The sequence below is a fragment of the Trichechus manatus genome, unplaced genomic scaffold (assembly GCF_000243295.1).
Source record: "Trichechus manatus latirostris isolate Lorelei unplaced genomic scaffold, TriManLat1.0 scaffold00199, whole genome shotgun sequence".
NCBI classification, from domain to species: domain Eukaryota; kingdom Metazoa; phylum Chordata; class Mammalia; order Sirenia; family Trichechidae; genus Trichechus; species Trichechus manatus.
In genome coordinates, this window is record NW_004444135.1 from 929,159 (window position 1) to 941,807 (window position 12,649).

Consider the following 12,649-nt stretch of genomic DNA (forward strand, 5'->3'; position numbering starts at 1 on the left):
CGGCGCCGAGGGTTCGGCCCGGGTCCAGCTCCCTCACGGGTCCCCCGGCGGCAGCGGCGGCGGCAGCAGCAGAGCCCACTGTCCGGGCCCCGATGAGTAACTCCCGGAATAACCGGGTGATGGTGGAAGGGGTCGGGGCCCGGGTAGTGCGCGGCCCGGACTGGAAGTGGGGGAAACAGGACGGCGGCGAGGGCCATGTGGGCACTGTCCGGAGCTTCGAGAGCCCCGAGGAGGTGGTGGTGGTGTGGGACAACGGCACCGCCGCCAACTACCGCTGCTCCGGGGCCTACGACCTGCGCATCCTGGATAGCGCACCCACGGGTAAGCCGCGGCCACCTGGCCGCATGCCTGCGCGCGTGGGGAACAAGGCGAGGTGGGGTGGGTGGCATTACCGCCGGCGAGAGCCCCAGGTGGAAAGGCTCGTCGGCCGCGCTCCGCAGGAGTGAGCGGAAAGGGAAGAGCCAAAGGGAATTTTAGCTTCAATACCTAGTAAACAAAAACTTGCAGAAAAGACCTCCCCAAGGGAAATGATGGCAGCTCCATCACCAGGACGCTTTCAAGCCTGGAAGACACAAAGCGTCAGCAAGACGACAGACACCGTTCCCCTCCTCCTCCTCTTTCTCTAGGAAGGAGTCTGGAGAGGCCTGTCTAATAAGCCATTGAAATTAATCAGCCACCAAGTGATAACTGTCTGAAGGGTGGCTTGCCTTGCCATATGGTGCTCTGTTGACCGATACAATGCCTCGGGGTCTTTGGTACCACCTCAGATTTTGTTGTTGTTGTTGTTGTTTTGCCTGTAACACATACAATGACTTGATGGAGTTCAGTAGCCGAATGGTACTTGGGACGCTGTAGAATGATTTTTCATCCAAATTGTTTAATCTTCATATCCTAGGGGAAAACAATCTAAGCTGTTGAACTGTTTCTTTGTGTTAAATACTTTTTCCAAATCAAGATAGGTGACACGCGATTTTTTTTTTTGTTCACTCACATCCTGTATCATACTTAAGGTTATGTCAGAGACTTCTCTATTCATCCAGCAATGAGTCAGTGTCCTTGTTGATTCACTAAATATCGGGTCTGTTTGTTATTGCCTCTAGAATTTTTACATAATATGATAAACGGCAAGTTTGCTCTCACAAAATAAACATCTAATTTATTTTAATCTACTCATTTTCATATAGACTTATCCTTAATATTCTCTACTAAATAAAGATCAAATTTAAAATTTGATACTTTTCAGAATACCTAAATGAACAGGTACTAAGGCATTGTAATTCAGTTTGACTAAGCTTAACAAATCTTGAAATTTCTTCATAGTTATTGTTAGCAACAATAAATTGTGAATTAAATTAACATAAGCCAACTCAGTTTTTGAGCAAATAATTCATAAAAATGTGTTTCTTTTATTAGCTAGTTTTTTGAAAATTGAAAAAGTTGTATGTACATAGTCAAACTGGAAAAAAAAAGGTATGGTACAAAAAGAGGCAGCCATTGTTACTAGTTTCTTGTGTATTCTTACAGAATAATTTTATGTATTGCAAGCATATGTATGACTATACCGTAAATCTACTGTCCTTTTTAAGCACACAAATAGTAATAAACTGTATTCATTCTTATGCACTTTTTGTTTTCTTTCACTTAATACATATTGACGATTGTTCCGTGTTAGCACATGTAGGACTACCTTATTCTTTCACGGCTTCATAGTATTCTAGTGACTGGACACAGTGATTTGTCTAAGGAGTACTTTATTGATAGGAATTTATGTTGTTTCAGGTCTTCTTGTTTATAATGATGTAGTGTGTATATCCTTGTTGAGTACATATGTGTTGAGTACTTCTGAAGAAGTGGAATTGGCTGCATCAAAGGGTACACATACGATTTTGATAGATGTTGACTAAATGTCTCTGGAGACATTTTACTAATATACACACCTAGCAGCAGCATATGAGGCATATGCTTGTTCCTGTACACTCTTAAAATTTTGTTATCATGCTAGCTAAAGCTAATGTCTGACCACAAGTCAATAATTTTTTCTGAAACTATTTAATATTGGTGTCCATTAGCATTTTATTACATTCTGTAAGATTTACTCAATACGTATTGTAAGGAGTAATTGATATTTATATAATAGGTAGCATTTTTTAAAATTTAACTTTTCATTTTGAAATAATTTCAGACATACAGAAAAGTTGCAAAACTAGTAAACAGGGTTCCGCTACAGACCAGAAAATTAATGTTAATACAATACTATTAACTAGTTTACAGACCTTATTCACATGTAACCAGTTATCCCACTAGTGTCCTTTTTCTGGTCCAGGATTACACATTGCATTTAGTTGTTATGTCTTAGTTTCCTCCAGTCTCCGACAGTTCCTCAGTCAGTCTTTGTCCATGACACTTTTGAAGAGTACTAACCAATAATATGGTAGAATATCCTTCAGATTGGGTTTGTCTCATGTTTCCTCATGATTAAATTCAGATTATGTATTTTTGGCAAGAATACCATATGCCCTTGTTAATGTATCAGTCGTATCAGAAGGTTCATGATATCCATATGTCTCGTAAAGATGGTATTAAACTTGACTAAGAATGGGAATTTCAAGACACTTAATTGTGCTCTTGTGGAATCGGTACATAGACCAAGAGGCTGTCATTTGAACAGAACAAGGGGGTACTGTGTGGTTTAAAGTCAGGAAAGGTCTGCGTCAGAGTTGTATCCTTTCATCATACTTATTCGGTCTGTATGCTGAGTAAGCTATCCAAGAAGCTGGACTCTATGAAGAAGAACGGGGCATCAGAATTGGAGGGAGACTCATTAACAACTTGCAATATGCAGATGACACAGTCTTCCTTGCTGAAAGTGAAGAGGACTTGAAGCACTTATTGATGAAGTTCAAAAACTACAGCCTTCAGTATGGATTACACCTGAACATAAAGAAAACAAAAATCCTCACAACTGGACCAATAAGCAACATCATGATAAATGGAGAAAAGATTGAAGTTGTCGAGGATTTCATTTTACTTGGGTCTGCGATCAGTGCCCATGGAAGCAGCAGTCAAGAAATCAAAGGATGTATGTATTGCATTGGCAAATCTGTTGCAAAAGACCTATTTAAAGTGTTCCAAAGCAAAGGTGTCTCACTCTGAGGACTAAGGTCTGCCTGACCCAAGCCATGGTATTTTCAATCACCTTATATGCATGCAAAAGCTGGACAATGAATAAAGAAGACCGAAGAAAAATTGATGCATTTGAATTATGGTGTTGAAGAAGAATATTAAATATACTGTGGACTGCCAAAAGAACGAACAAATCTGTCTTGGCAGAAGTACAGCAAGAATGCTTCTTAGAAGCGAGGATGATGAGGTTTTATCTCGTGTACTTTGGACATGTTATCAGGAGGGACCAATCTCTGGAGAAGGACATCATACTTGGTAAAGTGGAGGGTCAGCGAAAAAGAGGAAGACCCTCAACAAGATGAATTGACACAGTGGCTGCAACAATGGGTTCAAACATAGCAATGAATATAAAGATGGTGCAGGACTGGACATTGTTTCATTCTGTTGTACACAGGGTGGCTGTGAGTTGGAACTGGCTTGACACCAGCTAACAACAACAGCAGTTTTACTCACTATTGCTTTTGCATTATCAGTGCAATGTCAACATGAAAAAGGCAAATAATATCTTAAGATTATTGTGAAAATATTTTTGATCTCACTAAGTCCCTAAGAAGGTGTTGGGGAGTTCCCCAGGGATTTGAGGACCACACTTTGAAAATCAAGGGTGCCCTAGAGAGAATCTCTCATTGAGGAGAAAGAGGTTTATATAAGAATGCTCATAGCAGCATTGTATGTAAAAGCAAAAAATTAGAAAAAAACTTACATGTCTGTGAACAAGAGAATGGATAAATGAACTGTGTGTATTTATGCAGTGGAGAACTGTACAGAAGAGGAAGTGAATGTTAAATCAAGTTGAAAAGAAAATCTATAGTATGTTAAGTTGCAAAACAATACTGTTTATTGTAGGACAGGGGTTCCCAAACTTGGTACTGTTGACATTTTGGACTGCATAGGATAATTCTTTGCTGTGAGTGGGCTGTCCTGTGCATTGTAGGATGTTTAGCAGCATCCCTGGCCTCTACCCACTAGATGCAGAAGCACCCCTTTTCCCAGTTGTGACAGCCAAAAAGATCTCCAGACATTGCCAAATAGCCCTTGGGGGACAAAAGCCCCCCCTCCCCGCGTGCATTGAGATTTATTGGTTTAGGTATATGTACATGTGTGGTAAAAAGTGTACGTAACTGCATGGTAATGATAAATACCAAGTTCGAGGGAGTGGATATCTTTAAGGTGAAAAGTGGTGAAGGGAATGTCATGCAGTTGGTGGAGGTACACCAGGGGCTTTAACTGTTTTGGCAATATTTTATTTCTTAAACTGGGTGGTGAGTACATAGGTGTTTGGTTTATTTACCTTTTTGTGTGTTTGGCGTATTTCATAGTTAATTTAAAAAATATACTGGTATTTCCCTGAAAGAGAACTAAGGTTGCCTTTGATTATTCATACTTTCTTCCTGCTTACTCTCCCACAATTTATTGCAGTATAGTTGGAAATTAAGAAATGAATAACCTTTAACGTAAAATTCTGTGAAACTTTATGAGTAGTAAGGACTCTGGAATGGTTGGGTCATTGTGAGTCTTTCTGATATCCCCTCACCACGTGTTGGAGATTTTTTCTAGGAGTTGTATGTGGAGTCTGTACTTTTTTGGCATATATACTTTATATTTTTCTGTCAGGAGTCACATGATATGTTTGAATTTATGGTCCAGGATAGCCAAACCTTGCGAAGAGGAGCATTTAGTATATATTTGAATGACACAGCTTTTAAAATTTATTTATTCTGTTGTTGAGAATACACACAGCAAAACATAACCAGTTCAAGTTTCTACATGTACACTTCAGTGACATTGATTACGTTCTTTGAGTTGTGCAACCATTCTCACTCTCCTTTTCTGAGTTGTTCCTCCTTCATTAACATAAACTTACTGCCCCCTAAGATTCTTATGTAATCTTTTGAGTTGCTGTTGTCAATTTAATCCCATAAAATAGTTCTTAAAAGAACATAATGCTCAAGGCAGACATTTTTTACTAGTTAAGCTATTGTTTGGTTTCAGGAAGACTTCAGGGGATGTTTTTGGTTTAAGGTTTAAATATTATCTCAGGGCAGTAGTTTCAGGGGTTCTTCCAGCCTCCATGGCTCAAGAAAAGTCCATGAAAATTTGAAATTCTAATCTGTGTTTTCCCTCTTTTGATCAGAGATTCTTCTGTAGAAGCCGGGCACCATCCAGTTCTTCTGGTCTTAGGGCAACAGAGGTAGTTGTTCATGGAGGCAATTAGCCACACATTCCATTTTCTGCTTGTATACCTGACTCTCCTTCTTCCTCTGCTATTCCAGATGAATAGAGACCAAATTGTTGTGCCTTAGATAGCTGCTTGCAAGGTTTTAAGACCCCAGGAACTATGCAATGAACTAGGAGGTAGAATTGGAAGCACTAACCATGATATTAGACCTGTTAACGGGGATGTACCATGAAACCATGACCCTGAGTCTCAAAACCAAGGAACCAGATCCCATGAGGTGTTTGGTTATACATAAGCAGGCTCAGCAGCTACTCTTTTTTTCCTTTTTTCTGTGTTTGTTTTTTTTGTAAATATGCCTATCATACAACTTTCATCAGTTTAACTTTTTACAGGTGTACGATTTATTGACAGCACTTACAATAATGGGCCGTGCAGCCCTACCCTTGATTAATAACATTTTTCCATCACCATAAACTGAAACTCAGTGCTTCATAAGCGGTAACCCCCCCCCCCGCCGCCCCCTTCTCTCTCTCAGTCCTGCCCCTCGTAACCACAAATACACTTTGGTCTCTACAGTTTGCTTTTTTTGTCTTTTTATATATGTGAGGTCATTCAATATTTGTCCTTTTGTGATTTGACTTATTTCACTCAGCATAATGTCTTCCAGCTCCATCTATACTGTACCATGTATCAAGAATTCATTTTTCCTGCTGGTTGAATAGTGTTCCATTGTATGTATGTATCATATTTTGTTTATCCATTCATCTGTTGATGGACGTTTATGTTGTTTCCATTTTTTGGCTTCTGTGAATAGTGCTGCAGTGAACATTGGTGTACACATCTCTTTTTTGAGTCTCTGCTTTCAAGTCTTTTGAGGATATACCTAGGAGTGGAATTGCTGGGTCATCGAGTAGTTCTATTTTTAGTTTTTTGAGGAAGGACCACACTGTTTTCCACAAAGGCTGCACCATTTTGCATTCCCACCAGCAGTGGATAAGGGTTCTAGTTTCCCCACATCCTCGCCAACATTTGTTATTTTCTAATGATATAACTTCTTATCTTGTGCCCAGATATATTTGGCTAATTTGTAGTATGCGGAAAGATTGTGGAAATATGTATGTTTTTATTTAATTACTTTGGAGTTAATTTTGTGAAGTTTCTAATCAAGTAGGTATAGTTGATCCTTTGTCTTATATGGACTGATTTTATAGGATTTGGTGAGAAACGTTTTTACTTTTGCTGTTTTTGTAGTCACTTAACTACAGAGTTGTATTGTTACCATAGAGAGTAGGGAAAATGAATTTACATTTCCTATTAAGGTTCTTCCTACTGTCTTGGGTATGAATAACAAAAAGTTAGAGGTATAGATAATCAGATTTATGCAAAAGTAGCTTCTGGTCACAGTTGTCCAAACTATTGTAGGGGCAGTTCTTTGTTCTTTTCCTCCACCTCTTTGAAACACAAACCAAACCCACTGTGGTAGAGTCGATTCCAACTCATAGTGATCTTATAGGACAGTAGAACTGCCCCCTAGAGTCTCTAAGGCTGTAAATCTTTATGAACGCAGACTGCTGCATCTTTCTCCTGCGGAGCAGCTGGTGGGTTCCAGCTGCCGACTTTTCAGTTAGCAGCTGAGCGCTTTAGCCACTGTGCCACCAGGGCTTCTTCCTCCACCTGTAGCAAAGAATATTTCCCAGATCATGTGTGGGAAAACTCCTTAGATGTTGCGCTCAGTTGAAAGTTCAAAAGTGCTGATTCTGGATTAAAAAAATGACAAATTTTCATTTTCTGATACTCCTTATTCTATGCTTACCTCTGTTCTAGAACTATAGGAGCGAAGGGTGTTGCTAAGGGGACAAAACTTTAGGAGAAAACAAGACTTGTGGGAATAATGATTGGGCTATAGGATCCTGACCTGGAAAGGTTGATGAAATATCATGAGATCTTTCTTACTGATGACATCTGCGAGGAAAACTTGATGTTCTTATAAATTCTGTCTATTTTAAAGCATGTAAAATGTCTTTCCCTTTTTATCTCCATCCGCTAAAACATTTTTTAAAAAAATTACTCAATTCCATCTCATTCTTAATACTTCTGTTGATCATAGCTTGGTTGAATTAAGGTCCTTAAGAAATCAGCTAGTAGATCCTCTGTATGATTGGTTCTCTGATTTAGTACCTGAGGACCTTTAAAATGCAGGTTCTGATGCAGTGGGTCTGGGATCCTGCAGAGATTATTTCTCACAAGCGCCAAGGTGATGGAGATGTAGCTGGTCCATGGACACACTTTGAATAATAGCATACTAAGTGACTTGTCTCCTTGAGACGCTCAGGCTCTCTGTTTTCTCCTTTTCCTCTCAGCAGATTCCAAGTCTTGATTGTCAGTAATGCACGTCTTCAGTTTTAGAGATGGTCCTTATTGGGCAGGGAGAAGAGAATGTACAACTGAGATAAAGTACCATGTAACAGCTTTCTAATATATTTATTGTTTTGCAGATATAATGCTATCTTAATATATTTCTGGTTCTATACAGCCGTATCCCACTGATTAGATATTTTGTTTTGGACGTGTTACTAGGTGGCCACTTACCAGGGTCTCTTCTCCACCCTCTTTAATTGCTAGCCAGTGTGATGCCAGTGCAGCCTGTGCTTCCATCGCTTACAGTGGATGTGCTGTGTTGCTTCCATCTATTACAGTGGTTGTGCTGTGTTTTGTCTTTTGCACTATGTTATTAGTTTGAGGGGAAGGTATGTGTGTGTTATTCTTGTATCCCCCATCTCCCAGCAGAGTCATAGCTCTGAATGAATATTTTCTAAATAAAATACAGTATTGCACTTTTCAAAGAATTTTTGTCTTATTTAATCTGAGGTTAGTTAGTATCCTAAGAAAGATAAAAGGAAACAGGCTCAGAGATTACATAGCTGGTGAATGGCAGATGTTGGGGTGAAAAGCTAGTTCATTGCTCTTTCCCCTGTATCCTTTTCTCCTACATTTATAGTACAGTCGTTCAGAAACAGTCACCATTTGTAGTATTTTTCTTTGGGAAACCTGATGATAAAATTTAAATAAACAACTTGGAAATGAAATTTTGCTGGTATTACCTATGGGTCAAAATCGACTTGACGGCACCCAGCAGCACCATCCCCCAAAAAACCCATTGCTGTCGAGTTGATTCCAACTCATAGCAACCCTATAGGACTGAGTAGAACTGCCCCATAGGATTTCCAAGGAGCAGCTGGTGGATTCGAACTGCCAGCCTTTTGGTTAACAGCTGAGCTCTTAATCACTGTGCCACCAGGGCTCCAGCAACACAGCACCTGTTGTAAACTGGCAAATGGCTTTAAAAAAAAAATCCTTGTCTGCTTTTTATTTTCTCAATGATTTTAGCTGATTAAACTATTCTAAGTGCACTTCTATGATAAAAGTGTTCATGCTTATTGTAAAAAAATTGGCAACAACTAAAAATATAAAAAAGGAAAAAAGTTGCTCATAATTTTGTTGCCGAAAGACAACTATTTCGGTATATTTTCTTTCAAATGCATTTTTTGCCCAGTTGAGGTTTTACTGTACAGTTTTATTTTCATACTTTTTTACACTTGACACACATGTTTTCTGTTTAAATAATTTACTATGTACTCCTTTTAGGGTCAAATAAGGTAATGATTTTTTTTATGCCTTAAACTTCCACATTTATACAGAGAAATATGTATATGTATACTCCCTATCTTTCCCTCCCCAAAGGTATATACCATAGATGCTGTTCTTTACCTTTCTTTTCTCACTAATTTTCTCTTTGACATCTTTCTCTGTTAGCACATGAAAATCTTACTCTTTTTAGTAGGTACATAGTATTTATTTAATAGGTACAAAATATTTGACTTAACTATTCCCCTTCTGATGCATATTTAATTTTTTTTTTCTATTTTAAACGATGCTGCAACAAGCATCCTTGTGTGTATATATTTTCTTACTTTCAGCTTCTGTGAATGACTTGTAAATGACATGGCTAGATTTTCTTCACTGAACTTGTAATCTTTGACTTTTAATAGAATTTAGCTTGTTTATATGTATTGTGATTATATGGATTTTAAAATTTCTCCTACCTTTTCTATTTTCGTATACATTTTACCCCCCACCCACCCCTGATTTGGAAATTTTATTTCCTTTTTTTCTGTTCTCCTAATGTTACCTTTTAATATTTAACAAACTAGTTAAAGAGTTAATTTTCTGCATGTGTAAAAAAACTAAACAGTCTCTTTTAATCTCCCCTGCCCTACGCTTCTTCCCCTTTCTGTTGCCCTGGTTTTATGGAAAGTATCTGGAAAAGTTGTCCCAAATCATTATGTTTTTCCCTCTGGTAAATATATGATCCTTTTATATTTTAGGGTTTATTTTTAAAATTGCATTAATCTTCACTGTCATATTAATAATAATTAATTGGATTAAAAAATTAGGTGCTTTTTTACTACTATTTCTTGTATCACATGCATTCCCCTTTTTTGATTTTTCCTTTTGCTGGAAAAATCCTTTTTCTTTTATTTTTTGAGAAAGAGTAAGTAGTTTGGGTCCTTGCAGGCTTGAAAATGGCTTTATTTTTGTCATGTTTACGACCCCCTTCAAACTTGACTAATAATTTAGATAGTGTGTGCACTTCTAGGTCCAAAATCCTTTTCTCTCAAAACTGTTCCATTAACTTCTAGCATTTGGTATTGAAGATGAGAGGTCTTATGCTAGTTCATGGTATGATTATTTTAGTAACTTGATTAATGTACCACTATTATTGGCCATTACAGTTTTCTGTGTGTGTGTGTGTGTGTGTGTGTGTGTGTGTATACAATATGTGAAAGGTAGTTTATTATATAATTATATTTGGCATCCTGTAGGAAAACATGTCAGTTCTGTGAAAGAGTTTTTGCTACCAAACCAAGTAATAGAGCTGCGTGTAGGCTGTCAGATCATCCAGCTCCCGCTAGGCAGCCTTTAGTAACATGGTATTGTTTTTTTACTTTACTGGGGACTTTAATGTTTTACAGTCTCTATGTAGCAAACATTCTGCTTAAAGTCTCAGTTATCCCTCTCCCTCTTGAAGCTAACTCTTCGCAGAAGATACAACACTATCATATCTACTCAGCTATCAGATCTTTCCCGGTATTCAAATTACTGAAATCCCACCTTGTTTATCAGGCTTCTTTTATTTTATGAGGAAACCAAAAAACCAAGCCTGTTGCCGTCGAATCAGTTCTGACTCGTAGCTACCCTACAGGATAGAGTAGAACTGCCTCATACTTGGCCTGTTAGCACTTACGTTTGTATGTGTATGGTCAGGGGCAAAGTAGATAATTATATTACCATGGTTGGGAGAAAAATTTCTATTAGAAGTTAGAATTGGGATGGTGCCATGAATTGAATTGTGTCCCCAAAAATATCTGTCAGCTTGGCTGGGTCATGATTTCCAGTATTGTATAATTGTGTACCATTTTGTAATCTGATGTGATTTCCTTATGTGTTGTAAATTCAATCACTATGATCTAATAAGATGGATTAGCAGCAGTTATACTGCTGTGGTATACAAGATTGGATAGTGTCTTAAGCCAATCTCTTTTGAGATATAAAAGCGAGTAGAGACACACGGGAACCTCAAACCACCAAGAAAGCAGTGTGGGGAGCAGAGTGCGTTCTTTGGACCTGAGATTCCTGTGCTGAGATGCTCCCAGACCAAGGGAAGACTGATGCATCGCAAGAACCTTCCTCCAGAGCCCGCAGAGAAAGTGTTGCCCTGGAGCGGATGCCCTGAATTTGGACTTGTAGCCTACTGGGCTGTGAGAGAATAAATTTCTCTTTGTTAAAGCCATTCACTTGTGGTATTTCTGTTATAGGAGCAATAGATGACTAAGACAGATGACTAGCTGGCTTTCCCCTTTATCTATGAAACAATGGATTGCTCAGTTTAAATATAAGTTTTCCTCTACCTTTGAAAATTTGATTTGATGTTAATAGTAAAGTGTTAATAACTATTCCATAGCTAACTCACAGTTAATCTTAAAAGTGCAAATTAAAAAGTGATACCTTCTTGCCTCATACTGACAAAAATTAAAAATCTAGTAAGAGTGTGTATTGGTGAAGAATGTGAGAAAATCAGAACTCTCAAGCTATAGGTGGGAGAATAAATTGGCACAACCTCTTTGAGGAAAAAATTAGCAACATCTTCTAAACTTAAAAAACGCACATATCCTGTAACTCAGAAAATCTGGTTCTAGGTGTATGTCTGTGAGATTCTCAGACATGCACCCATAAAGAGATATGTATAAAGAAATTTATCGCAATGTTATTTATAATAGTAATAATTTAGAAACTACTAAAAGTTTACAAATAGGGTAGTGAGTATATTATGTTACTGCCGTACAGTAAAGTATTATTAGTTAAATAAAAGAATTAGGCCTATATTTACCAAATACATGTTGAATGTAAAAAACAGGTTTCAGTGGCATACTGAAGATACTAATGTGTTTTATGTAATTAAAAAATCTAAAAAAAATTTATGTAAAAATATATGTAGAAAAGGGATAAACACATAGATTAGAAGGATATTTAACTTTTAGAAAGAGGAAGGGAGGAGGATGGGGTGGAGATTTGACCTATCTCCCTAATTTATTTCCTAAAAGATCAAAGCAAATTTGGCAAAAAATGTGTTTAATCTGGGTAGTGAGTATATTAATGTCTTAATGTGATTTTGTACTCTTTTATTTCCCCACTCCAAACGTTCCACGATAGTGCTTCCCAGTAAAACAGCAGTAAGTCTATTTGACAATTCAATTCTATTTAACAATTCAGTTCTTAAGAGAAACTGAAATACGGCATCTTCTTAAAATTAAAACAGACAAACAAAAAAATCCATGGTGCCTGGCTACCAGCACTGACTGCTCTGACCAGGATCACAACAGAGGGTTCTGGACAGCTGGAGAAGGATGTAGAACAAAATTCTAACTCACAAAAAAAAAAGACCAGATTTACTGGCCTAAAGGAGACTGGAGAAACCCCGAGAGTATGGCCCCCAGACACCCTTTTAGCTCAGTGGTGAAGTCATTTCCAAGGTTCACCCTTCAGCCTGGGAGTGGACAGCCCCATAAAACCAAATGGGACTAATGAGGTACAGCAGTCCAGGGACAAGGGCCAGAAGGCAGAAGGGGACAGGAAAGCTGGTGATAGGGAACCCAAGGTTGAGTGAGGATAGTGTTGATGTGTTGTGAGGTTGTTAACCATTGTCAAAGGGCAACGTGTACTAACTGT

The 12,649-nt window shown here is 38.2% G+C and overlaps 1 protein-coding gene across 2 annotated transcripts in view; it reads left to right on the forward strand.

The window, feature by feature from the left end:
- Window positions 1-40: 40 nt before the first annotated feature.
- MIB1 (MIB E3 ubiquitin protein ligase 1) overlaps window positions 41-12,649 on the forward strand; it is a 145,924-nt gene continuing 133,315 nt past the window's right edge. The window contains exon 1 of one of the 2 annotated variants that reach the window (XM_004387921.3): window positions 41-321. In XM_004387921.3, the coding sequence (XP_004387978.1) occupies window positions 93-321 (229 nt within the window). In that variant the 5' untranslated portion in view covers window positions 41-92. The remainder of the gene's footprint in view (window positions 322-12,649) is intronic. The other variant, XM_023742053.1, reaches the window with a different exon arrangement.